The sequence below is a fragment of the Micromesistius poutassou genome (genome assembly GCF_964030765.1).
Source record: "Micromesistius poutassou genome assembly, chromosome: 4".
In the NCBI taxonomy this organism is placed as follows: domain Eukaryota; kingdom Metazoa; phylum Chordata; class Actinopteri; order Gadiformes; family Gadidae; genus Micromesistius; species Micromesistius poutassou.
The window spans coordinates 17,247,698-17,274,960 of record NC_140274.1 but is presented as its reverse complement, the minus strand read 5'-3'; the positions used below and the strand labels follow the sequence as shown (position 1 = coordinate 17,274,960).

The window sequence follows — 27,263 nt, the reverse complement described above, 5'->3', positions numbered from 1 at the left end:
GCATTTACATAGACACACATGCACGCTGGCATGCATGCACACACACACACACACACACACACACACACACACAAACACCCACTCACACACACATACACACACTCACACACCCACACACACACACACACACACACACACACACACACACACACACATAAGCACTCAATCACTCCATGCATATACACATGTGCAGTCCAGTGACACACATACATACACACACACAAACCTACATATTCATATTCTCACACACACACACACACACACACACACACACACACACACACACACACACACACACACACACACACACACAGGCACTCAAACACACAATTGAACTTGCTTAGCAGTTGCCTTGCTAGTTGTACCCTGGCTGTCAGTGTTCTGGTTAGTTAGCCTTAGGTAGCCTGGCTACCAATAGCCTCGGAAGCTGTTGCCGCCACAACTGTGTAACGGTGACCTTTGTTCTGCTAGCTTTAGCTTAGCTAGCAGTGTCCTAGCTAGCTTGGTTACCATGTCATGGTTAGCTTAAGCTCTGTTTACCATGTCCTGGCTTGCATTGTTTTGGTTAGCTCTAACCGGGTTTGCTGTAGTTTATCTAGCTGTAGCCTTGCTCATTTGGTCATGTCTAATTGTGTTATGTGCGGTCTTCGGTCACCACGCTGCGTCCTGGCTAGACCTGCTAGATGTGTCCAACCACAGACTGTAAAACATATGAACGATACAGGAAAATAGGTCGCCCTTACATTATGAGAAATTGATCCCCGTTGGCTTAGAATTGTGACGGGTTGTTCTGCCACCGCCTACCACAAACCACCCAGAGGACATCCGAGGTACCACCACAGGAGGGTCCCTTCCGCACGAGCCCCACAAATAGACCAGCGTGGCTGTTTCTTGTGTCTTGACAACACAAAGCCAGTGGATTCTGTGAACAATGATGTTGAGGCACCCTGCAGAGGTTTGTGTCTGTTGTTTTGTGCGCCTGCTGTTTCGTTGGCTAGTCACCTGAATCCCACTCCCCCACTCCCAACCCCCCCTCTATTCAGAGCAGCCCACAACACTCAACACTGACAGCTACTGCAAGGATGTCTGCTGTCACTCACCCTCCGAGTGTTTCTGCTCCTCTTTGTGTCCCCATGTGTGTTTTTGTCTCGGTGCCTGTCAGCCTGCGTTTTTGAGGGTTGATGTGGTTTATGAACATGTGTGTGTCGAGCGTGTTTGCAAGTGTGTGCATACAGGAATGTCCATTTGTGTGATTGTGCATGCATGTGAGTGTGTGTGATGTGTCGGTGTTCATGCATGCAATGCGCATGCATGATTGTGTGTGTATGTGTGTGTGTGTGTGTGTGTGTGTGTGTGTGTGTGTGTGTGTGTGTGTGTGTGTGTGTGTGTGTGTGTGTTCTTTTGATGTTTGTGTGGCTCAGCTCTTTTCTTCTCTGGCCAGTGGTGCCCTGTAGGACTGCAGTCGCTGTCTTTGAGTGGGGCTTCAGAAGCCCAGGATGAAACAGTCCAGTTCAGACAGGAAACACATGGAAACGCCTTTTATCTTAATTATAAATGAAGCAATTAGTCGCTCTTCTTCTCCCCCCTGTGTTCAGCCAGCCGCGACACGCCACACCTCTCTCACACAAGAGTCAAAGTCAACCCGAAAGTGTTGGGATAATGGTTCCAGTCCAGGGCTGGTAAAACAGCACATTTTAAAGTGTTTTTCATTTCAATGTGATTAGCATGTTTTGAAGAATAATTTGGCTGGTGAAACTCTTGACTTAACTTTATGCTAATATTATAAAGCGCTTCATCACGGTCAGTCACCACAACTGGAACGTTGTTAGCCGAGACGTTTTGGAAACCACCAAGAGAGACTTGTGGAAACTAGCGAGAGAGACTCTGGTTCTGAAGCTTCTCGGGGGGACAGAAACTTTTCTCTTCTAAGTCCTGTGACTCTGGGGGTTGGAGAGAGAACAGCTCCTGGGCTGAAAATGGAGTTGACTTGTTTGTTTGTTTATTTGTGTCTGCAGGCGGCAATCAGCTGAGGAACCAGCCGTTCCGTCTCAACTGGTCCTGGATCTCGCTGGAGACGGAGTTCTACGTGGTGGATGAGGAGTCCAAGGTGCTGGAGGTGGTTCTGAGGAGGAGGGGCTATCTGGGAGAGACCTCCTTCATCAGTAAGTCAAACCATCGATCGATCGATTGAACGATTGATCAATTGATCGACAAACTCTATTTGTAAAGCTTTGTTTTGTGCAAAAGTGCAATAAAAATAGTTTGACTATTTTGAAAACTCAACAAAATCTACAGGATCAACTGCAGACAATCACAACACCCCTAACAACAACCTTCCCAACCTAATAACAAGGGAAATAACACAAAAAGAACAAGAAATACGATGTCTTTAAAATAACAAGATGTCAGAGAATAACAGAGACACATTTGAGAGATAGATTTAGACACAATCGATCTGTTTTAAGCTTATGGCTCGATTGTTAGAATTGGTTAGCTTGTCATGCAAGAAGATGTGAACACTCAACCCTTGAATTTCATTGGTTCTGACAAGTGGATAATACCCGGAAATGAGCAAAATCTCAATATGACAGATCTAGTCATTTGATCATTATTTATTCAAATGTTTGGAGACGATATTGTAGTTGACATGAAGTCAGGCCTAGCCATAAACAGTGAAACCCTTTAAGGTCACCAAGGTCACAACCCCCTGACCTTATTGCCCTGAGATGTTATTGTTTTAAGTCCGGCTGGACAATGGTTCCAGACCGTTCCTTTGGGGAGTTGCGTGCCCTCATGTTAGAGGTCTCATGAGGTCAACATTTAGTCGTGGAAACGCCACATTTAATGGCCTGCTCGAGTCGTTGAATGGCCAGTAGCTGTCTGTTTCTCCAGGGGTTTACCATCCCACGGAAGGGCGTCCAGAGCAGTCGTCCCCGTGCCAGCAGGAGTTATTTCTGCTAATACCGCCAATTAAGGGATGTGTGACAAACTGTAGCCCGGGTTAACAAGGTCATCAGTATGGCGGGAGTGGGAGGGGTTGTCCAGCTGTGTCAGAGAAGTGGCTCACGACTAACACAGCGCTGGTATATTGTGTGGTCCTATGAAAGGCAGCTGTTCATTCTTTTTCTCGCAGAATGATTCATTGAGATCAGGAAAAGATCAACGTAATCCATGTTGACCTTCATGTTTATTCTAGGGCTGTCAAACGATTAGCATGTTTAATCGTGTTTAATCGCATAGTATTGGTGAGTTAACTCACGTTTAATCTAATTTTTTTTATTCTACTTTAAATCCACTCCAATTTAAGTTAAATGAGATTATCAAATGGAATGACACATTATCATTCATACCAAATATACTTAATTAGCAAAAACTAGACCAAGTGATCTTGAGGGAGTTTTATTGACTCACTCAGTGTGGGTTGAATATGACATCTGTGGAAAACCACAGATTTGGGAATTGTAAACAGGCAGTTTCTTTGTATAATTGTAAACCAACAGTTACTACAAGTGTAGTTAAATTCAAATAAGTAGCACCACAGATTTGGGAATTGTAAACAGGCTGTCACTTACTGCAATTGTATTCAGGCTGTCACTTACTCACTTTGAAAGTGTAATTGAATGTAAAGTAAGTGAAACTAAATACATGAATTCTGATATGCATGTTGAAATTCTGTGGGCAAAACCTTCCAAAATCACAGTGAAAGTGTGTTAATGCGTTAATTTGTATTCATCTAATTAAAATCAGATTGTGTTAAGGTTATTTATTCAATATTCCCCCCATTTTATACACCGACTCATGTATGAATCACTTACCCTGGTAGCTGAATACCTGGCGATGAAGATAAGTGTAACTTATGCCATACAGTGAGTTTTATCTGACTGTGTGTGCCTCTTAGCAGCCACTAGGCACAGTATAATTCACCCCAAAGCCTTTTATTAATATTTCACACACCATCTAGATTCTAGAACAACCACATTGACATCCATTGCATTTTTTAACACCTTCCATCTCTGCTCAGTATTTGCTGAAAATGTCATTCCTCAAAAAGCATCGTTATATACATACATACATTTTTTCTCCTATTTGCTGACACATCCGCTTTGAAACGGGGAATAACAGAACCAAGACGAAAACAAAAAACTACTTATTGTCAGTTAAGTTACATTGAAAAGCTGAGACACTTGGTTAATGTAGGTATGATTTCAGAGTTTTAAACAGAGAGGGGAAAAGAGCAGTAGAAAATAAACAACCCAAGGAAATATCTCAACTTTTTTCTCTCTTGTTTCTTGCCATTGAGGGGGGGGGGGGTTGTGAACTAATCATGGAAGAAATGCCCTGATTGGTCACAAATTACCTGGGACTAGTCTAAAATCCAAATAGTCTCTTACAGAGGAAGATGTGTAATCAACCAGAACAGATGTTCTCAAATCACGTTTCACTCACTAATAGCTGACAGATTGCTATGGCATTTCTTCACGGTGCCACAAGTTCTCCAGAAGTTCTTCAGAAGTCGTGTGTGTTGATAGCCTCAGGAGGAACACAACACAAGAAGGCCTCGTCGTACAGTAAAATGTCACCGTGCCCACTTCAAAGATACCGCTGCAGAGCCACCATAGCACCCTAAACGCCCTCCCTCTCCTCAAATGAAATCTCCCGGCTCTTGGTTTTATTTCATGTGCTATTCCTCACGGGTGGTGTTAAATATGGTGGGATGGCGTTTATGATGAAGATGGTCTTTCTGTTAACCCTGACTGGGATACAAACCCCAGAGCTGCATGCCAATCCCCTGATTCACCCATTCACGCATCTGCCCGGGAGCTGAGATGAGTCACAGGACCAGAGAAACCGAATCAGGGTTGGAGGCTTCTCCTCCCGGACGGTGCCTCACCCTCATGCCCCCCACAGCCAACGGGGGGGGGTCTGAACTGGAGGTTGGGTGATGCCATTATGACCAGACATTGAGGGAGGGCAAGAGAGAGAGAAGTTAATAATTAAGATCTTTAATATCTAACAATGGACTGCATTTATACAGCGCTTTTCCAACCGGTGGCAACTCAAAGCGCTTTACAATTGTTGCCTAACATTCACCCATTCAATTTCTTACACACATTCACACACACACATTCAGCGACGGTGGTCGCTGTGATGTGAGTGGAGGGGTGATGGGAGTGGGGGGGACGTGAGCAGGGCTTATGCTAGTGGGGGTGATGTGAGTGGGGGGGGTTATGAGTGGAGGGGTGATGTGAGTGGGGGTGATGTGAGTGGAGGTGATGTGAGTGGGGGTGATGTGAGTGGAGTGGACGAGAGTGGAGGTGATGTGAGTGGAGGGGTGATGTTAGTGGAGGGGTGGTGTTAGTGGAGGGGTGATGTGAGTGGAGGGGTGATGTGAGTGGAGGTGATGTGAGTGGAGGTGATGTGAGTGGAGGTGATGTGAGTGGAGGTGATGTGAGTGGAGGTGATGTGAGTGGAGTGGAGGTGATGTGAGTGGGGGTGATGTGAGTGGAGTGGACGTGAGTGGGGGTGATGTGAGTGGAGGTGATGTGAGTGGAGGTGATGTGAGTGGAGGGGTGATGTTAGTGGAGGGGTGATATGAGTGGAGGTGATGTGAGTGGAGGTGATGTGAGTGGAGGTGATGTGAGTGGAGTGGACGTGAGTGGAGGTGATGTGAGTTCGGGGTTGATGTGAGTGGAGGTGATGTGAGTGGAGGTGATGTGAGTGGAGGTGATGTGAGTGGTGTAGGGGGGGGTGAGTAATGTGAGCAGGTTGGGTTGGGGTTCTGGGGGGGGGGGTGATGTATGTGTTGGGACGGCAGGGGGGTTGCCGTGGTGATGCGAGAGGTGCATTGTGCAGAGACACAACCCCTCGTTGTCTCGCTATGCGGCGGGTCTTTGAAGAGGAGAGAGTCCATTTCATCTCAGCACACGTGTAGGAGTCCGCTGCTCCTGTCTCGACTGGCATATCAAAGGACGCCCTTTCCACCACCCCACCCCCCCCCCCCCCCACCTCCCTCTCTCTCCGTCTTTCATCAACAAATGAAATAGTAATTTAGTTCTACACCGACCTCGACGGCTCCCCTTTCAGCTGTGTAATCTCTCTGTTTGGTTTCATACCGCCTCCCCCACCCCTCTCTCTCCCTCTCTGTCCGGCAGTCTCTCACTCTCTCTCTGCATGTCTCTCTTTGTGTCTTTCTGTATCTGTCTCTCCTTCTGTCGATCCATTTTGTTATTTTGTTTACTTTCTCATCCTCTCTCTACCATTTAATCTCCTTCACTCTTTCCCCTTTTCTCTTTTGTCCCCTTTCACTCTCTCATCTTCTTGTTCTCTACCTCGCTCTCTCTTTCTCTTTCACTCTCTCTCTTTCTCTCTGGCCATTTGTTTTGCTGCAACTTTCATTTATTCATTGAATATTTATTTATTTATTTATTTATTTATTCATCTTATATGTGTTTATCTTATAGACAAACACTTTGTGTTCCAAAAATATTTGGATGGTTTTCTCCTTCTTTGTAAATTTGGATCCAAATAAAAGTGTTTAAATCTGTGTGTGTGTGTGTGTGTGTGTGTGTGTGTGTGTGTGTGTGTGTGTGTGTGTGTGTGAGAATTGGGGAATGTGTGTGGTTTTGTGCTGTGCGTGTGTGTATCTGTGTGTTTGTGTTAGGTTAGCTAGCTGGTTTGTTGGGTACTAAGTAATTGGTTATTAAGTAGGCTAGATAGTGGATGAGTTACTTAGTTGGTAACTTAATTGGTTAATAGTAAAATAAATACATTTTACAATGTGAATTTGTGAATACTAAGCACAGTTTTAATTATTTCTGAAACAACAGAAATGTTATTGAGCAAAGTTGAGAGCTGAGAGCTTGTATAATACATTCACCTCTAAAGAAACTCTCTTCTACTGGAGACAGAACAGCTTAGCTAATTACCACCCACAATAGCTGTGTGTGTGTGTGTGTGTGTGTGTGTGTGTGTGTGTGTGTGTGTGTGAGAAACATTTCAAGGCACTTTGTTCCCAAATCTGCAGATGACTAAAAATGTTTTTCATCCATCATGGGATTCTGTGTGTGTGCTTTTTTCCAAGGTCATTGAAGTCATTTAAATTTGGAGTGATTTCAAAATCTAACTTTGTTCAGGTTTCTAATTAACTTTTAATTAGCATAAAACTAAACATATTAAAGCTCTTGGGAACATACGATCTAATTATTTAATATATTCATGAATTCACAAGTTGTTGTGAATTCCAGCAACGTCTACAACGTCTATATAGAAAATATAAATATATTAATATTAATATAAATGCAGGTTCCGTGGGATGTAGGTAGTAGGTGTGTGTGTCGGTTTATCTAATCATTTCAGCATCTCTCAATTCAGGAAAGGAAGAAAGCTTAAATTTCTAAGAGCTATAGAATGACGACACCAAACAAACCTCGCCCACTATATTTACATATTTATAATTAGGGCATTTTGCTGAAGCTTTCGTCCAAAGCGACTTGCAACCATTCATACACCGACTGCGGTATCAACCACACACTGCGACAGCCAGCTCGTCGGGAGCAGTTAGGGTTAGATGTCTTGCTCAGGGACACCTTGAGGCTCAGCTAGGAGTCGGGGATCAAATTAGAAACCTTCAGGTTACAGTGTTCCAGTGCCCACTAGAGCCCTCGGCTCACCAGGAAGCTGCAGACTCACTGTGTCCAGGGTTTAAATGCAGTACAGAGAAGCAGCTTTTAGTTTGTATCTACCACCACATATTTGGAACCAACTTCCTCAACATCTGAGGTCTACCTCAATGGTGTATAGACCTACTTTCAAATCAGGGCTCAAAACTTTTCTGTTTGCTGCAGCTTTTAATTTAATCATCCGCACTTAGTATAATTATTATTTCTCTTCTGATGCTTTCATTTGAAATGTATCCTTACATTTCTTTAATTGTTTTAAATGGTTGTCCTTAATCTAGTTAATCCTTCCCTCCCCCCCCAAAAAAAAACTTTCACCTTTCAAATCTTGATGTAGGAGCAGGAGGCCATTCTCATTGAAATGTTTTACTTTTGCAACGATGGTCAGAAGTGGTAACATTATTTCTGTATCAATCCATTACAATAAAGAGGTGCTTGGAAGAAAGTGGCTGCCCAAATCCCCAGACCAATGAAACCACTTACCATCCAATAAAACTGTGAGGATAAACAAAAGCTCTTTAAAAGTATTTTTGTTTAGGAGACATAAAAATGATTTTAGGACTTGGGGGGGGTTTAGCCGGGTTCAAAACATGAAGTGACATTCCTGGCGATGGAAACCACTGTGACTTCCATTGTGTTGGAAGGAGTGCTCTATGAATACACTTATACCACAGTGTTGATGAATATTTGATTCTGATTGGTCAATAACGTTCCAAGCGTCTGCATTAAACATCAACATCAACCACAACAACCACAAAAATATAATTATCGACCAGATGTGTCCTTCACAATGCAAAAACAATATGCCCAAAGCACTGCGGAACTATATTTGAAATTATTTTAATTCCAGCTGATTAGCTCGATAATAGTCCAATCACATTATTGATGAAAGTAAGTAATACCTTATCATTTTTTATAACTGTGGTATAAATGGATTAAGCCACCCCAGGCTGTCCTGTAAAATGGTCCTTTGATGGTGGCATTGGGTATACCCTGTTCCGGTCTGGGTCTCGCTCAGGCTTGCTTTGGTCATAAAAACCCGGACCAACTGGACCAGAACCTAATAGAATTGATACTGTTTGTTCTGTTTTCCCTGTTTGTTCTGTTTGTCCTTACTTTTGCATTTACTTCAGCATCTATTTTTGTTTTTCCTTACCACTATTTTGTATTTTTATTGTGTTGCATTAAATCCTGTGTCTTCCACTGCTACTGTGCTGTAACAAAGGGATTAATAAAGTTATATTCTATCGGTCTATCTCACCAGAGGGAAGGTTCCCTGGGTTCTTCCTCCTCTCACGCCCTCTCGCGTCCCCACAGGTATTGGCACCGTGGACGGCACCGCCACGCAGGACAGTGACTTCCGGGGGAGGTCCCAGAAGCAGGTCCAGTTCAACCCCGGTCAGACCACCGCCGTCTGGAGGGTCCGCATTCTGTCGGACAGCGAGTACGAGGAGTCGGAGAGCTTCCAGATTGTGCTGTCTGAACCCGTCATGGCGCTGCTGGAGTTCCCTGAGAAGGCCACGGTGGAGATCCAAGACCCAGGAGACGGTCAGTAGTAGAAGGAGTAGTAGTGATAATAATCAGAATCAGAATCGTTAGGAAATGAAAAAGTAGAAAATGTCCTCAGAAGAGCATGGGAGATCTTGTCCAGGATTGATGGAAGTGGTCCTGGCTTGGAGGGAGCCCATTGGCTGCTCTGAGCTGAGTCTGATGACTTTTAGAGATTTAATAGATAGCAGGAAATGGGAGGGGCTGGGGGCTGCCACGTCCACGCCCCCTTTTGGCTGATTGGCATGAAAAGTTATTCACTTTTTCCTTGGCCCATATTCGGCCTACGCACCAAATTCATTGTGAATCCCTGCTCATCTTTTTGCGATATCCTGCTCACAGAGACACTGAAGGGGCGAAAACATAACCTCCTTTGCGGAGGTATGAATACATTCTACTGATAATGAGCCTTTCATTGGGACCAATATCAAAGCGCTGGAGGTGTTGAAGTAGAATACCTCTTGTTTATCACCTTCTGGATGCTTACTGATTACTGTTTACTATTCAGCAAACAACAATACTAAAAGCCACTCACATTGAATACCAAGCCTGGTCACTAAGGAGTAGGTAGGGCTTAGACAGTGAATACAGCGACAGGCCATTAAGGAGCAGGTGGGGGTAAGAAAGTCAATGCAGCGACAGGTCATTAAGGAGCAGGTGGGGGTGAACAGTGAAAAGAGAGACATGTCATTGGGTAGAAGTTAGACAGGTCATTAAGGAGCAGGCAGGGTATGAACAGTGAATACAGAGACATGTCATTAAGGTTAAGGTATGGGGTTTCACAGGGAAAAAACATGTAATTAAGAAGTAGGTAGGGGTGAGAGTGTGACATACAGAGACAGCTCATTAAGGAGCAGGTAGGGGTTAGACAGTGGATACAGAGACAGGACATGAAGGAGCAGGAAGGGGTTACACAGTGGATACAGAGACTGGTCATTGAGGAGGAGGTAGGGGTTATACAGTGCAAAGACTGTATAACCTTGTCTCTGCAAAGACCGGCAAAGACACAGGTCATTAAAGAGCAGGTAGGGGCGATCGGCTGCATACTCCCCCAACCACTACACTATCCTTCTTCCCTGTCATTGAATTTTATTGAAATTAATTGGATTGCAATTAAAAATTGCAATTGATTTAGTTTGATCGAATTGGAGTGAAGTCCCACCACTTATTCAACTGTATATCTAAACAATGCTAATATCTAAACCTAACCCTAACCTCCATGACATTTACAAGTTTATTTGGTGAGTTCAGCGTTGGCTCTGGTCTGACCAGAGACACACAGTTCATCACGGCATGCAGAAAACAAAACCAACAACAGACTAGCCGAGGAATGTTAATGATTATGCAGATGTGGTTGTTTGTGTGTTGAACAGAACAACCTGCAAGGAAAAGAATAGAGACAGCAGATTGTGTCTAGCAGCAGGGAAACTGCCTCGCTGCTTCCTGCATGAATCAAATCCGAAAAAAAATAATCTACTATTGAGGGTTTATGCTAATTCACATGTTTGTTTGGTGCTTTTTCCCCCAAAACACAAAACACTCTCCTGAGTGTTATTATAATAACTGGCAGCTATCTTTTTTATTTTTTCGAGGACTTTCAAATCGTTGTCTTTTTTCCTTGAACAGACCTTGTCCTAATTGCTTATTTAACTTTTCATTATACAGTTTCCTACTGAACCCTGTTCCAGCTCGCTCAAGGTTAGCGCTATGGTATTGTGGCTTATTATGATGCAAGGTACCGGTTGGATTAATTAATTCATTTTATTTGGACGGCGTCTGCGTGTGTGGCGTAGAAGGTAGAAGCCGTGGGGGGGGGGGGGGGGGGGGGGGCTGCGGTCCTGGCGTGCTGGGTTTATAATTCATGAGCCGTGAAGCCGCGAGGCGTGAGAGCAGAGCGCTATGGTTTATGGATCAGGGCAGGTGCCGAACACATCATTAACAAACCCGGGATTAACTCACTGGTGGAAGGGAGAGGGGAGGGGGTGGGGGAGGAAGTCAGGGTGGGAGGCAGATACCGATATCGGACTCATGGTAGTGACAAAGAGAGAGAGAGGGGGGGGAGAGGATGGAGAGGGAGGTGGGAGAGAAAGGGAGAGGGGCCACGGGGGGATGCAAGGAGGGAAAGAGAGAGGGGGGAGCAAAGGGGAGGGAGGACTAGGGGGAGGAAGTCAGGCCGGGAGGCAGATACCGATACCTGGCTCATGGTAGTGACAAAGAGAGAGAGAGGGGGGGGAGAGGACGGAGGGGGAGCGAGGGAGAGGGGGAGAGATAGAGGAGGGATGGGGAGAAGGAGGAAGAGAAGAAGAGAGGAGATGAGGAAGTTGGAGAGAGACAGAGGATAAAGAGAGGGGAGACGAGGCTGGAGGTGAGATGGACATGGGGATAAGGGTAAGGAGGGCATGGGTGAGGTGGCATCTAGGTGTGGGGAAAGTCAGGGCAGGGCTGGGGGGGGTAGCGTAGACCGCGGGTGAGATGATGTGGGGTGAGGCAGGGTGGGGATCTGGGGGAGACATGATGCGGGAGGAGGAGGAGGTGACGGAGGTGGTCAAACGGAGGAGACACACTGGCTAACGACTCATGATGGTTCAGATGCGGAGAGCCGTCACCCAGCTGTACCCCGAGGAAACAAAAATCGGTGTAGCATATGAATATGCAAACATACAGCACGCACAGACCTATATCGTATTACATGCAGAGCGCTTGATAAATGCCCAGGGGACGCGCCTGCGTCTATTTGCTCTTTTCCTAGATAGCATTCTCTAGTCTCGATAGCATGATCTGCGTGTCTGGGGCCGGGGGGGGGGGGGGGGTGGGGTGGGCGCCGGCGTTCCCTGGGGTCACTCCGAGTAGCCGATGCGCTGTCTCTGCGCGTTACGCTGTGAATCAGTCATCGGGGCGAGCGGGGAGTGTGTTTAGATAAGCGGGGAGGAGTGCGAGCCGATCCCAGGTTCTGATCAAAGAGCCGGGGAGCGAGCAGGAACGAGGGCAGATATTTAATGAGATTTCTCATTAGGGGCGCGGCGTGGTGGAGAGAGAGCCGCGAGCCGGGCGCCTTCGACCGGCTCCTCCGGTGCCGGAGCCCGCTCGCTCACATCAGATAACCCACCGTGTTATCTCCATCCCCCCCCCCCTCTCTCTGCTCGACCCCCCTCGCGGGCCGCGGTGACCGGGTCGGCTGCCAGCCCCTCTCTGTATCTCCTGGAGAGGCCTTGCACCCGGGGAGCAGCCGGTGGTGGAGGTCCAACATTAACCCGGTTCTCCGTTCTGCCGCAGATAACATCGGACGCTGTTTGGCTTGGTTTAGCGTTTAGACGTGTGTTTTTTTTTTACGATGGAAAACCATGGTTAGTAAAGTACAGGAGGAACTAGTGCTAGAACAAACAGAGCATGTGGTGCAGCACTGATCTACATCTGATGTAAATAAAAAAAGAAGTGCATATATTGGGAAGAATTTACATGCGTACCTTATGGTCTTTCTGGTGTAATATATGCACATTAGTATATACAAATGTAATTTATGCATATTTACGTTATTTTAATGTAGGCACATTTTACCTTTATTGCTTTATTGCTTCATTTTTTACCCACATTTATTCTACTTTTTCTGTTTCAATATGTTGAGGAGAGCAGAAATATCAATATCAAGAGAATATCAAATATTCTCAATGTGAATCTATATGTGAAAAAAAGTGACCTGCAGAGGTTTAGTTTTCTGGACATTTTGATGATATGCAGGTCAAATATCCTATTATCGCTTCTTAATTAGGCTATGTAGCTTAAAGAATGACATAATAAGGCTGTATAGAATGCAACATGTTTAATAGCCTAACTTTCAAATAGATGGGGAAAAAAACATGAACGAAAAAACATGAATCGCAATAACAAGGCATAGGAACAAGCTGGAATAAACTAATTACTAGGCCTATAACATTGTCATTTTAGACAACTTTTTCCGCTGCAGCACAGTGCTGAATTTTGCAGCAGTCGACTTAAAATCAAAACTGCTCAGTGTCTCTTCACAACTTGCGATGCGCATAAGTCACGTAACCTTGTTCTCCGCAAGGCGACTCTGCTGCTTTGTCTTGATCCGATTCTGCAGCGAGAACCCGCACTCCGCAGGAGCACTAGAGACAGGGATCACACAGGCTATTTTTGCAAGCTTGGCCCACTCTGGATAAATGTCGTTCAGATCGCATATGAGGACTTGGCAGGCTGTGGAGAAATGCAATCCTCCATAGCCACAGAGCGCTGTCGTCACAGCGGGGGCGTCTGGTCGCAGGCTTACGGCGTCGATAAGAGGAGCGGTGTCAGCAGACCATTATCTAGACTGATTATAAGCAAATTTCAATCAGACAATTTGACCTGAGAGATTACATTTTGTCTGACATTTAATTTTTGTCCGGCCAATGTCTGGTAATAACCGGACAACGGAAACAACGGAAACCCTGATCCATACGTATACATGTATATATATATATATATATATATATATGTATATATATATATATATATATATATATATATATATGTATATATATATATATATATATATATATATATATATGTATATATATATTCTGTGTTCTATTTGACTGATATCTACACTACGACTGATACATGTTATATGTGACGTGTCTCTCTCCATGCAGTGTTCCTCCACATGTTCTGAATCTATACGAGTGATACATGTTATATGTGACGTGTCTCTCTGTGTGCGGTGCTCCTCCAGAGTCCAGCGTGTTCTTCCCCTCGGCGCTCTACAACGTCCAGGAGGACGTGGGGGACCTCCTCATCCCCGTCCGCAGGGGAGGAGACGTCAGCCAGGAACTCCTGGTCGTCTGCTACACCCAGCAAGGTGGGGAGGGGAGGCAATGTGTGTGTGTGTGTGTGTGTGTGTGTGTGTGTGTGTGTGTGTGTGCGTGTGTGCATGTGGGAGTATGTGTGCGCGTTTGCGTGTTTGTGTGTGTGTAATAATGCTCAGATGTGTGTGTCCGTGTGTGTGTATGAAAAATGCTTAAAATAAACTCTCCAAGCGTTCATAACTCTTGTGTTGTGGTGTGTGTGTCTGTGTGTGTGTGTGTGTGTGTGTGTGTGTGTGTGTGTGCATGTGCGCGTGTGTGTTTGTGTGTGTGTGTCTGTGTATGCGTGCGTGTGTGCCTGTGTCTCTTTGTGTGTGTGCGTTTGTGTGTCTGTGTCTGCACGTGTGTGTGTGTGTGTGTGTGTGCATGTGTCACATTGTGTTTGTGTGTCTGTGTGTGTGTGTGTGTGTGTGTGTGTGTGAAAGATGATTCAAATAAAGCTGCTACCCTTTAAACTAGCCACTAAAGTACCTCTTCCACAACTGTGTGTGTGTGTGTGTGTGTGTGTGTTCCTGTGTTCCTGTGTTCGTAACCATAGCGACAGCGACGGGCACCGTCCCCACCTCGGTCCTCTCTTACTCGGACTACATCTCGCGGCCGGAGGACCACCGCAGCGTGCTGCGCTTTGAGCGCGGCGAGGCGGAGAAGGCCTGCCGCGTGGTGGTGATCGACGACTCGCTGTACGAGGACGAGGAGAGCTTCAACGTCAGCCTCAGCATGCCGGTGGGCGGTCGCCTGGCAACCAGCTACCCCACCGCCAGGGTCGCCATCCTGCCCCACGCGGAGGACGGTAAGACCCCAGGCGCTCCGACGCCCTCATAGGGTCACCTGTCACCTGGCAGTTCAAGGTCCTTGTAGGGTCACCTGTCACCTGGCGCTCCGACGCCCTTATAGGGTCACCTGTCACCTGGCGCTCCGACGCCCTTATAGGGTCACCTGTCACCTGGCGCTCCGACGCCCTTATAGGGTCACCTGTCACCTGGCGCTCCGACGCCCTTATAGGGTCACTTGTCACCTGGCAGTTCAAGGTCCTTATAGGGTCACCTGTCACCTGGCACTTCAACGTCCTTAAAGAGTCAGTGTCCCCAAAGTTTCAAATGGAATTCAAACACGATTATGTGATTTAAAACAATGCATTTTGGGCTGAGAGTTTTAGGAGAGAGGGGGGGTGTGTTATCCCCATGGTTACGCTCCATACCTACTTTATGATACTATTTTAGTACCGTCGTTTTGAAACTGTAATGAGCTTTGGAATATGCAATGTTGGATATGAAATGCATCACACACTGTAGCGTCAACTATAGGTGTCCGGGAATTCTAACCCTAACTCTGACGCAGACATTAAATACATCGCTGCTCAGACAAAGCTTCACCATCCACGCACCGTAGTGTTATACTATATGTGTCCGGGAAGCCTTACCCTTGGACGTGGGTATTGAATAAGTCGCTGCTCGAATGAAGTTTTACCATCTATACACACAGTGGCATTATACAATAAGTGTCCGAAAAACCCAACTTTCTCGGGAAGCAGAGTGGAACATTCACATAGTATTTTGGGGAGAATGGCTAAGACATTGAATTGTACCCCTATTTTCTCTCAATTGGGGACTTATTTCAGTAACAGTGATGAAATGGCATATATTACTATGTTGCCGCTCATATAACACAAATGACCAAAGTAAAACATAAAAAAAGTGTTTTGGGTTCACTTGCTCTGGTGTTCTAATGCCCATATTTGGTCAGCTGGCAGGAAGATCAGGTGTTCTAATGCCCATATTTGGTCAGCTGGCAGGAAGATCAGGTGTTCTAATGCCCGTGTTTGGTCAGCTGGCAGGAAGCTCAGGTGTTCTAATGCCCATATTTGGTCAGCTGGCAGGAAGCTCAGATGTTTTAATGCCCGTATTTGGTCAAGGAACAGTTAGGTCAGTAATATATTGCAGGGTGAGGTAATGATGGTAAAGTCTTTTCTAGGTTATGTTAAGGTCATGGTTAAGTAATATATCGGTAAGGGTTAGATTCATGGATATGTTATGATTTAGGAATTGATTTAGGAATGGTTCATAAGTTGTTGTAATGGTAAAGGTAATGGTTGAAGAATTATTAGGTAATAGGTTAAGTTACTGGTTATGATGAGGTAATGTTAAGTTATAGTTTATAAACCTTTAGGTAAGGTTGAAGTTAGGATAAAGGAAAAGTGTGGTAATCAGAAGAAGGAGATGCTTTTATTTGAGCTACTACACCACAGTATTTGTTCTCTGCATAGGAGCCATGATTAGCTGCAGCATTTGGAACAGTGGGCAGCCCTTTTCACAGCACCCTGGGACCCACTCCATCTACTGCTGCTGGTCAAGAGCACAGGCAGGGGTATTAACCTACAATGTGTGTCTAATGGTGTGGAGGAAACTGGAGAGCCCGGAGGAAACCCATATGAACACAGGGAGAACATAAATACTCCCCCGGGCCTCGAACCCAGGACCTTCTTTCTGTGAGGCAGCAGCGCTAACCTTAATATTTAGGTAGTGGCTAGCTGATGGTAAGGAATGGTGTTCCTATGGTGAAGTCATGGTTATGTTGAATTCATGGTTAGTAAGGTCTTGGCTAGGCTATGTTGAAGTCATGGTTAAGTCATGGTTGGTAAAGTCTTGGCTTGGTTATATTGAAGTCATGGTTAAGTCATGGTTAAGTTACGTCTTGGCTAGGTTATGTTGAAGTCATGGTTAAGTCATGGTTAAGTTAAGTCTTGGCTAGGTTATGTTGAAGTCATGGTTAAGTCATGGTTAAGTTAAGTCTTGGCTAGGTTATGTTGAAGTCATGGTTAAGTCATGGTTAAGTTACGTCTTGGCTAGGTTGTGTTGAAGTCATGGTTAAGTCATGGTTAAGTTAAGTCTTGGCTAGGTTATGTAGAAGTCGCGGTTAGTTGAAGTCCCAGCACACCCTAACCTAAGTCTGCTCTCCCCCTGGTTTCTAACAGAGAGATGTTGCTCTAGGTGAGAAGCAGGACTGTGTGGCTGTGTGGCTGTGTGTGTGTGTGTGTGTGTGTGTGTGTGTGTGTGTGTGTGTGTGTGTGTGTGTCAAGTGTGCGTGTTGATGTCTCTTCAGCTCTTCAGACTGACTGAGATTTCATTAAAGTGGTGAAATGCTTGCTTTGCTCAACACTGCCACTCATTTGTGCTACTGTCCTGAACTTATTTAATCTACATTTTAATACCTCCACCAGACATTCTGAGCGGATCAAAAAACAAATTTGGATTTGTTTTTTCCGGTTTTTGATTTACTCATAAACCCAGACTTTAAAAGCCAGCGATGGACGTTTATTGGGTTTCGCTGAAGACGTACTTGTGTATTCCAGCACTTTTCGCTCCTTTATGGATGAGCAGCAAAACTTTATGCATGATGCACAAAGCCTTAAATTGGTTTCTGTAAGTTATAATTACAGGTTGAAATTATGCATTTTCTTGCAGTACAAATTGAAGAATGGGCAATTAGTGTGTGTGTGTGTGTGTGTGTGTGTGTGTGAGCGCGCATGCATTTGTGCGTGCGTGCGTGTGTGTGTGTGTGTGTGTGTGGATGCTATAATGTGCATGTGTGCACGCTCCTGAGGTCTCTCTATCTACTCTGTATCTCTCTCTATCTCTGCCTTCATTCTCCCTGCGTTCCACAGCACCCACCTCCCTGGAAAACGAGGCTTATTAGTATATATACAGTATATTAAGTCATTCAGCAGCATGGAGCCTTTTATCCAAAGGGATATTGCCAATTCAGAAACATGTCATCAAGGAGCTGGTGGGGGTTAGTGTATCTTGCCCAACCACGCCTTAAGGGTAGTTAAGGCTGCGGACATGAATGGGGATCGAACCCGGTTTCCTCTAGCTGGGAGTGGAACACCCTTTGCCCTGCTGCGCTATTCCCCTGCCCTATAGCGGGGGAAGGGTCCGTCTCTTTCCATGAATAAGAAGCGCTCATCTAAGGCCGGATTGTTGGAGTGGTATAATATTTAATTCACAATTCCACAGTTTAATAACCAGAGCCTTAAAGGTTCCTCCGGTGTGGAGGGAAACCTTTTATGTACCGCGGTGAAAAGGAAAAAGAGAAAGGAACAAAGTTTGAGTTGATTCAAGGTCTTCTCCGACCACCCCGAAAGAGACACCAAGTTATTGCGTAGCCCTTCTGCCTTTTATGCTTGCTTCTCACTGCAGTGATATGGAAGCACTTTAGAGCAGATGTTACAGTATCCAGTAAGGTGTAGAGAAAAACAAAGCTTAATATCCTGGATATAATTGTGTATAGATGAAGGTAATGCCTCGAGAATAATCATGTCCTTTGTTCCTCATTTCTAGTTAGTTCTAGATTACAGTTTTGAGCACAATTCAGCGTGCAGGCTTTACCAGGCGTCTGTTCATTTGTTTGTTTAGCTCTATGGTGGCGGAGCTTGCCACGGTAATACACTCAAACTGTTGAAATGATTAATCTTTGCTTTACTGGAGTAACAAGATGTGATGGACAGGGTGCGATGATGGATGAGGAAAGTGTGATGAAGTGTCACTTGTAAATTTGACATCCTCATTTCTGTTCCCTGTTCTCTGCTCCTCTCCTTTCCTCTCACACCTCTACCCCGCTCCTCTCTCTCTCTCCTCTCTCCCCCCACCTGCCCTCTCTCCCCCAACGCTCTTCTTTGCTCATCCGCCCCCTTCTGCCTTCCTGTCTCCTCCTTGTCTCCACTTCCCTCTCTTCACCCCTTCTCACCTCTCTCTTCCTGCCCTTCCCCTCCTCTCCGCACTTCTTCCCCTCTCCTAGGCCTCTAGTCCCCTAGCGTCTTACAAACATTTACACCAGATGAGTTTCACCTGTCCTGGGTAGGAGCAGGAAGGGAGGGACAGGCGCGCGGGGGGGGGGGGGGCGTTACGTGTTTGGAATGCTCTTCTGCGCCACGGTCCACTAACGGAGGGGAGAGGTGGCGTAACCCGAGACAACGACCCTTGGCCTCATCAATGCACGGGGGGGGGCATCGGCTGGCGGATCCCTGGACAACTGTTGAGACAAACAGGTTTTTAATGAGGGAGAGGAGGGACAGACGAGAGGGGAGAGAGAGGTGGGAGTGCGGGAAAAGGTGAAAGGGGGCAAGAGGGGGGGATAGAAGAGAGAGGTGGGCGTGGGGGGAAAGGGTGAAAGGGGGGAGAGGAGAGAGAGCAGTGGGAAAAAGGTGAAAGGGGCGAGAGGAGGGATAGGAGAGAGAGGTGGGTAAGGGTGAAAAGGAAAGAGAGGAGAGCGGGGAGAGTGGGAGAGAAAGGAAAGGCGAGATAGGGGGAGGAGCTGGAGAGGAGAGCGGGGGGGGGAGACGGAGGAAAGGAGGGAGAGGGGGGGAGAGTAAGGGGACGGGACGCGCTAACAATGACCGCACACCAGCGAGCAGGAAGAGCATCATCGATGCGACGCAACCGTTGAAATATTCACGAGCGCGAGGACCGTTGCACCCACTGGTGGCATGGAGTGCAGGTTCAACTCCGGTGTATCCATGGTAACCGGGGTAGTAGCTTGGGTAAGACCTGTGAATGATTCCCCGGGAAGTCACACAATATTCACTACACAAATCGGTCAGTGGACAACACAACCATCCAGAAGGCAAAGCAACACAACAGCACAATCAACGTAACAGAACACAACGACGATGAACGTATCTCTGTCCACGCTATCCAACCTGCATGTGGGACGCAGGGAACACCCGCTCTGGAGTTTCAGGCTGTGAGGCCTGAGGTCAAGGGTTGTCGAGTGAAGTGCGGGGACTCATGGTCGCATTAAGATTAGATTATCTCTTCACTTGAGGTGAGCCCAGGGGGAAAGCACACACACACACACACACACACACACACACACAAGTAGACACACACAGACGCACACAAGCGCACACACAGACACCCGCATGCACACACACACACACACACACACACACACACACACACACACACACACACACACACTCACCCACTTATAGACGAGGAAGTAATGAGCTGATTGTAGTCATTCCTGGGAGAGGAAGGCTTGCTCTGTTGGAGCCCGGCTCTCTACCAATCACAGTAGGATTAGTTGAAGATACCATAAATGCTGTTTCTGCAGGCTGCAGCACAAAGCTTCCCGGGCAGGCCAAGCACGTTCCAGAGAGATAACATGCAAACATTTGCATGCATATATGCACATACACAGAAAAAATGCCTTTAATATGTACTTGATAATAATCCTCTCTCTCCCTCTCTCCTTCCCTCTCTCTCTCTCCCTTTTCCTCCCTCTCTCGCTCCCGCTTTCTCTCCCTCTCTCTCTCTCTCTCTCTCTCTCTCTCTCTCTCTCTCTCTCTCTATTTCTCTCTCCCTCCGTTCCTCTCTCTCCCTTTTCCTCACTAGTTTGCTCTCTATCTCTCTCTCGCTCTCACTCTCGCTTTCTCTCTCTCTCTGATGATGTTGTGATTGTGATGTTTTTGTGATGTAGTTCTGTTTTTGTGTTATGCTATGTTGTCCTGTGGTTGTTGTGGTTAGTTGTTGTAATTTTGCGGTGGTTTGTGATGAATCAGAATGCAGAGGGTGTGTTCGCTGTCATAGACTCACACACCATGGTTCGTATGTACCTCCCTGCTGTATCTGACACCTGTGTGTTGCGGTCTGGGGCCCGTCGGTCTGGGGAGTCGGTGGGGGGATCGTCCAGGGGGGATCTGACAGACAGCAGCTCGATGGTGGTCACCGCGTGACCACAGCGGTGGCGAGCAGCTTTTAACTATGATGGCTGCCTGGCCCGTCACTTAATGCTGTCTGGGCTGTGTGTGTGTGTGTGTGTGTGTGTGTGTGTGTGTGTGTGTGTGTGTGTGTGTGTGTGTGTGTGTGTGTGTGTGTGTGTGTGTGTGTGTGTGTGTGAAACACAACAGCCTCGAGCTACATGCTGACATCCTGAGTCATCCTGGTTTTCATGACATGGCTACCTGCTTGCCTAACAGCATGCTGGACATAGACACACACACCACACACACACACACACACACACACACACACACACACACTAGGGGTGAAATGGCATGTGTATTGGTCAGCCCTATAAACCAAACAGCACAGGGGTTGTTTATTGTAGCTAGTAAAAACACATGTTTTTATTGAAAAACGAATGTTCAGAATATACAAAATGGGAAAATATCCACATAAAGTTAAGTGACGCTCGCAGAGTCTGTGTTAGTCTGTGCTGCCGTCACTTGAGATGCAATTGGACACGGTGTGAGGTCTGCCGCTGGGTTGGACAGATGGAAGTCTGGAGCCACAGAGCCCCCTTACTGTAACGGCCCATTACAGCAGACTGGGAGATAAAAAGCGCCGTCACACTTTGATTTCATGTTGATAGACTAATCTTTAATAAAATGCTGCTCTTTTGTTCAAGCATTCCTGTGCTACTTAATTGCCATATACTGCTGATCTATGCATTCCTTTGTTGAAGTTTTAGTTTGGGCTATTTAAAATATTTTTCATGCAAAGCAGGCAATAGTTTTTGGTTTGTTCCCCTATTCTTCTGGAAACCAAGCTATCCATGTGGTTTACTGTTATAATAAATAATAAATGTGATAAATGTGAATCGAAAATACAAATTTTTGCTTTTCAGGCTTTTTTATTTTATTTTGTCTATGTATCTAAACTCTAACGAACCGTACCAAGCCTTGACACCACCACAAACACACACACACACACACACACACACACACACACACACACACACACACACACACACACACAGATATACACGGATATAAACTCACACACACTCACACACTCACTCTTGCACTGATACACCAGCAGTTATAGACACTGAAATATTCACACAAAGACATATACTCATACAGACATACTCGTACTCAAACAGACACTATCACAACAGCAGTATAGCTTTAATGGCTTACCTTGAGAGAGGGATAGAGAGACGCGGAGAGAAAGGGAGAGAGTGGAAGAAACAGAGAAGGTAAGAAATGTCAAAGAAGTGGAAAAGAGAGTGGAAAAAGAAACTGTGAAAGAAGTAAAGAGAGCGATAGAGGAGGAAAGAGAGAGAGAGAGACTGATAGAGATAATGAGAGAGAGGGAATGAAAGAAAGAAAGAGTGAGCAAGAGTGAGTGTCTTAATATCCAGTAAGTGTTGTAAGGTCGCCTTATGACCATCTCTGTCACTATGGAGCACTGCTCTGGGAACGATGAGCGTGTGTGTGTGTGTGTGTGTGTGTGTGGGTGGGTGGGTGGGTGGGTGGGTGGGTTGCGTGTGCGCGTGTGTGTGTGTGTGTGTGGTGTGTGTGGGTGTGTGTGGGTGTGTGTGTCTGTGTATATGTAAGAATGTGGATTCCTATGACTGTGTGTGTGTGTGTGTGTGTGTGTGTGTGTGTGTTGATCATCACAATCAATTAGGGTTAGGGTTAGTCTCAGAGTCTCCACCTAGGAACCTTTTTCTTTCCTTTATTTGTACTGTGAGGCCAAGCTAGGAAGGCAATAGCCCGAGACAATGACGATCACAATCAAACGTTAAAACGACTCTCAGTTCATTTCAGACGCACAACTCCTACTGACGTATTTGACATCACAAGCATAATGCTTGCCGCAGGCACTTTGACCTCCTCCACACGGGGCACGACTCAGCCCCCCTCTCCCACCTGTGCCGACGTCAATGTGTCAGGTTCACCTGAAAGGACCCTGAGGTGATTCTCTGTGTGTCACGCTGGGGGATAAGGAACACATCTCTCTCCAGGCTGCAGCTAAGCCCAGGTATAGGTGGTGTTCTCATCTGTGTGTCAGAGGATCAGGATGAAGGGAGAGAGGAGAGAGAGGGGGGAGATAAGGTGAGGGGGAGGGAAGGAGAGAGAAACAGAGGGACAGGGGGCTGGGATAGAACGGAGAGAGAGAGAGGGCAAGAGTGAAAGAAGAGGAGAGATGGAGAGAGAGATGGAGAGAGAGAGCAAGAGAGAGAGAGAGAGTGAGTGGAAAAGAGTGGGAGAGAGGGAGGGACTAGGACTTAGGCACGACGGCCTAAGGCAACTGTTTCTCTGGCAGTTTGACCGCACTTCGACTCTCCACACCACTCTCCCACCGCGCGGCTGGCCTCTCTGCCACCCTGTGCTAAGACCGAGAAGGTGGTAATTGTTTCCTCGACCACAGAACGGACTACCAAACACTCACGCACGGGACCCTCACACACAACCACCACCGCTGGACAAAACACCACATTTACAAAACACAACCTTGTAGCACCATGGTGAATCTGCTGTAGCGAAGAGAGAGAAACAGATGCAACATACAGTACTTTATCAATCCCAGACAGGGAACTCTGGTTACACAGCAGAAAGTACAGGAAAGAGAATAAGTGAAAAAATGCACAAACTGAAAAATAGACCAAAAAAGTGTAAACTTCTTAATGAATACAGATGATATATTAGGGCTGTACGGTATGGACTAAAATTTATCTCACGGTATGATTTGAGGCATAGACGGTAACGGTATTATATCAAGGTATGTTAATTTTATATTCTAATTTCGGTATAAATGCTTCTGAAGGGGTAAAATACTGGTTAGGCAGCTATTTTTATATAGAAGAAGTATTTTAAAAACATTTATTGAGCAAAAGTGCAATAGAAAAAAATGCTAAATCTTTTCTTTTTTTTTAAGTTACTTCCAGTATGGATAGTATGGATTTATTTCTCCACTTGGTTGCGGACCTTGCCGTAGTTTTGGCATTTTGGCATCAAATCGGTCCCTGGGAAAAGTAACGTTACGCCGAATTGAAAAAGGAACTACGTTTCGTTACCATATTTTCAGTAGTTTCGCATAACTTTACTTTTCACATGAAAAATAAGTTACGTTACTGTATTTACATTACTTACGGTCACACCAGTCTGATGATATATCTAGGTGCACAATGTGAATTGTAGCAATAGAGAGACAGAAAGATGGAGACGGACGAGAGAAAGAGAACGAGGGAAAGAGAGAGGGAGCAAGTGATGGAGAAAGAGATAGAGAGACTCATGGCAAGGGAGAGAGAGAAAGAGAGAACGAGGGAAAGAGAGAGGGAGCAAGTGATGGAGAAAGAGATAGAGAGACTCATGGCAAGGGAGAGAGAGAAAGAGAGAACGAGGGAAAGACAGAGGGAGCAAGTGATGGAGAAAGAGATAGAGAGACTCATGGCAAGGGAGAGAGAGAAAGAGAGAACGACGGCCAAAAAAGTGAGAGAGATAGGGCCTGGTCGTCTATTTCAAGCCGAGTCGTGTCTTTCAACCTCAAATATTTCCCACACCTGTTCCGAGGACAACGAAACCCGCAGGTGGATGGTAATAACAGCCCGCGTCCGGTTGATCCGCGGCCAGGGCAGCTACCGCCGCGCAGCGCCCTCCACTTTAATCATAGCTTCTCGAGCGTCAGCCGGGGCCCAGAATTTACAGGGCGACTGACTGAGGAGTGAGAGGATCCTGCTGTACAAGCATTCTGCTTGTTTTTTTACAACCCGCAGCCACCCAAATATTTCCCCGGATACAGGAGACCGTATAAAACAGCAATTACCTCTGCGTGACAGAACAAGCTTTAAGGAAGACATTGCCGGGAAATATCACAATGGGGATACTCTGTCTTGGCGTCCACCTGAGAGGAGATACCGTCTCCACAGGCAGTCAGGAGACTGCGGCGATCCAGCCCCCACTGCATTGTCGGAAATGTGTTTTTATTTTGCATACGATATTTTCTGAATCACAGTGCGAAGTGGAAACTCCAACATGATTACTTTTAGATATATTTTTGGAATATTTTCCTTTCTGTCGTTATGGAAAATCTCCCACTCCGCAGCAGAATACACTGAATACAGAGACAGGTGGCAAAAGAGCCGACACGGGTTGGACTGTGGGAACCGAGACACGTCCCTTAGGAGCAGATAGGGGTTTGACTGTGGACACAGAGAGAGGTCACTAAGTAGCAGATTGGGGTTTAATGGGGTTACAGCAAACTTAAGGCGGAAAATAAGGTTATCAGAACAGAACATTCCGGAGAAAAATAAACAAACACAAACATCGACAAACTACTCTGTTTGCTGCTCCAAGATTGGTTACCTTGCTGAAATCTCAGCCGAAACCTTGTGTGCGATTAGTCCGAAAAGCACGACAGGCTTGATTTATTTTGATCTGATTTCCCCGTCTCCATGGAGATCCCACTGGTGTTAACTAATGGAATCCGGTGACCATTGAATATAAAACAAGTGTGTCTGCAAAAGACTTCTTTGGTCTGGGCCGGACAAAATACAATCAACTTCATTTGAAGTGCCATGCCCAAGGTAGACAAGTGAATTCAGGGCCAAGTGACCATGGGCAGGAACTCCTTGTGGCCAGGGAGTGCTGCTGGATCATGAATGCAGGTGGAGGCTGAAGCGGTGGCGACAGGCTTGCCTTCCTTCTATTTAATGGCCCGGGGCTCTTTGAAGCTCGCCATTTTCTCCCCCCCACTCAACCCTTATCTGATTACTGGGCTGCTACAACAAGGGCCAACATCCCAGGCTGCCAACCTGCGCTGCACGGACACTATATCTGATTACGACGCCAACACAGGGGCCAGATAAGGCAGCCAAAGCCTGTTTTGTTTGGCTGTTGTGGGGGAGGTGGTTGGGGTGAGGTGGGGGAGAAACGCTGGCAGCTGCACACCTCCCGGTGCTCTGCTCTTTGTCTCCGGTTTGTTCTCAGCACAGATTTAAAGTGTTTGTCCTTTGCCTGCACCCGGGGGGGGGGGGGGGGGGGGGGAGTTATTGTGCCTATATGGAGAGAGAGAGAGAGAGAGAGAGAGAGAGAGAGAGTGAGAGAGAGAGAGAGAGAGAGAGAGAGAGAGAGAGAGAGAGAGGCGACAGGGAGGGAGAGTAGGAGTAAAAGAGCGTGAGAGAGGTGGAGAGAGAGAAAGAGGTGGAGAGAGAGAGAGAGAGAGAGAGGGGGGGGGGGGGGGTGACCCAGGGGAAGCCGCCGGATGCTCTGTTATTTCCTCTGGCAATCGTCTCGTCGTGCCAAGGGTGAGGCCCATTGTTGCCGAGTGTCGTTCAGGCTGAAACCACACACGCCCGCCCGGGTGTCACTCGAGATGCGGGAGTCAGATTAGCGAGAGGGAGGCTGTCACGGGCTCCGTGTGATGCACCCGCCCGCGTTGCGCCGTTGGTGTCGTGTTTTGTCTGGCGCCGCCGTGCACGTGTTTACGTTCGCTTCACTTTGTCGACCTTCCTCTTCCGCGGCCCGAGCGCCACGGGGATCGTGTCTCACAGGAAGACGCTCCCCCACGTCCACCGGCCGCGTGGCTCTCATCCAGCGCATCCCCGTCTGCAGTCCCTAGCTCCAAGCGCCGTGTGCACGCGTGCCTCGGCGCTCGAGGGGGAACTCGTTGTCTCGCGTACCGCCGGGCGGCGTTGCACGCGTCAGCGGAAAAAAAAACGCCGCCGCCGTCCCGCGTCGCTCTGCATGCGACGCGCCGTGGCCGATGCAGAGCGAAGCGCATTGTCATGGTAACCACATCTCTGCCCATGGCCCGCGGCCGATTCGTTTAATCTATTCATTATGCACCGCTGCTCCTCCACGCCCGCCGCAGAGCGGGGGTTCGGGTTGTTGTGGTTTAGTTACGACTGGATGGTCGCGGCTTTAGGATGAGACCACTTCGGGTAACAATGATCTCGTTTGTCTGTTGTGCACATTACACACACTACACACAACTACACAAACAATATCTATATATGAGCTCAGGGGTCTGTGGGACTGGTGGGGGGGGGGGGGGGGGGCGGGGAGGGGGGGGGGGGGGGGGGGGGTATCACCACACACCATAACAAACGTTATGTGTGTGTTGTTTCAAATTTGATTTTGATCATGGCATAAATGGCTTGAGCAATTCAAGTTTAAATGCAAAACGCTTGCCTCTCAATGCTTCAGAAATATATTTGGTTCATGAATCATTGTAAAATGAATACTGATTTTTTTCTTGGTTGCTTCTCAGAAGAAGCAAACACATTTAAGCCATCACTTTGAACTAACTCATGACAGACTACTACTTATAACTGCTACTTATAACAATACGTACTCAAGACATTAAAAATATTCTTTAGTTGAAGCCGTAGTTGTGTTGCTGTAGATAGTTGTGTCGTTATGTTCAGTTTTGTTGCTGTGTTGTAGCCGGTG

At 46.6% G+C, this 27,263-nt stretch overlaps 1 protein-coding gene across 1 annotated transcript in view; it reads left to right on the top strand.

The window, feature by feature from the left end:
• Positions 1 to 27,263, top strand: part of frem2b (FRAS1 related extracellular matrix 2b) — a gene marked incomplete at both ends in the record, with an annotated part of 88,810 nt that overhangs the window by 35,203 nt on the left and 26,344 nt on the right. The window contains 4 exon segments of the mRNA XM_084466376.1: positions 2,016 to 2,162; positions 8,994 to 9,231; positions 13,961 to 14,079; positions 14,622 to 14,873. Coding sequence (XP_084322502.1) covers positions 2,016 to 2,162; positions 8,994 to 9,231; positions 13,961 to 14,079; positions 14,622 to 14,873 — 756 coding nt within the window.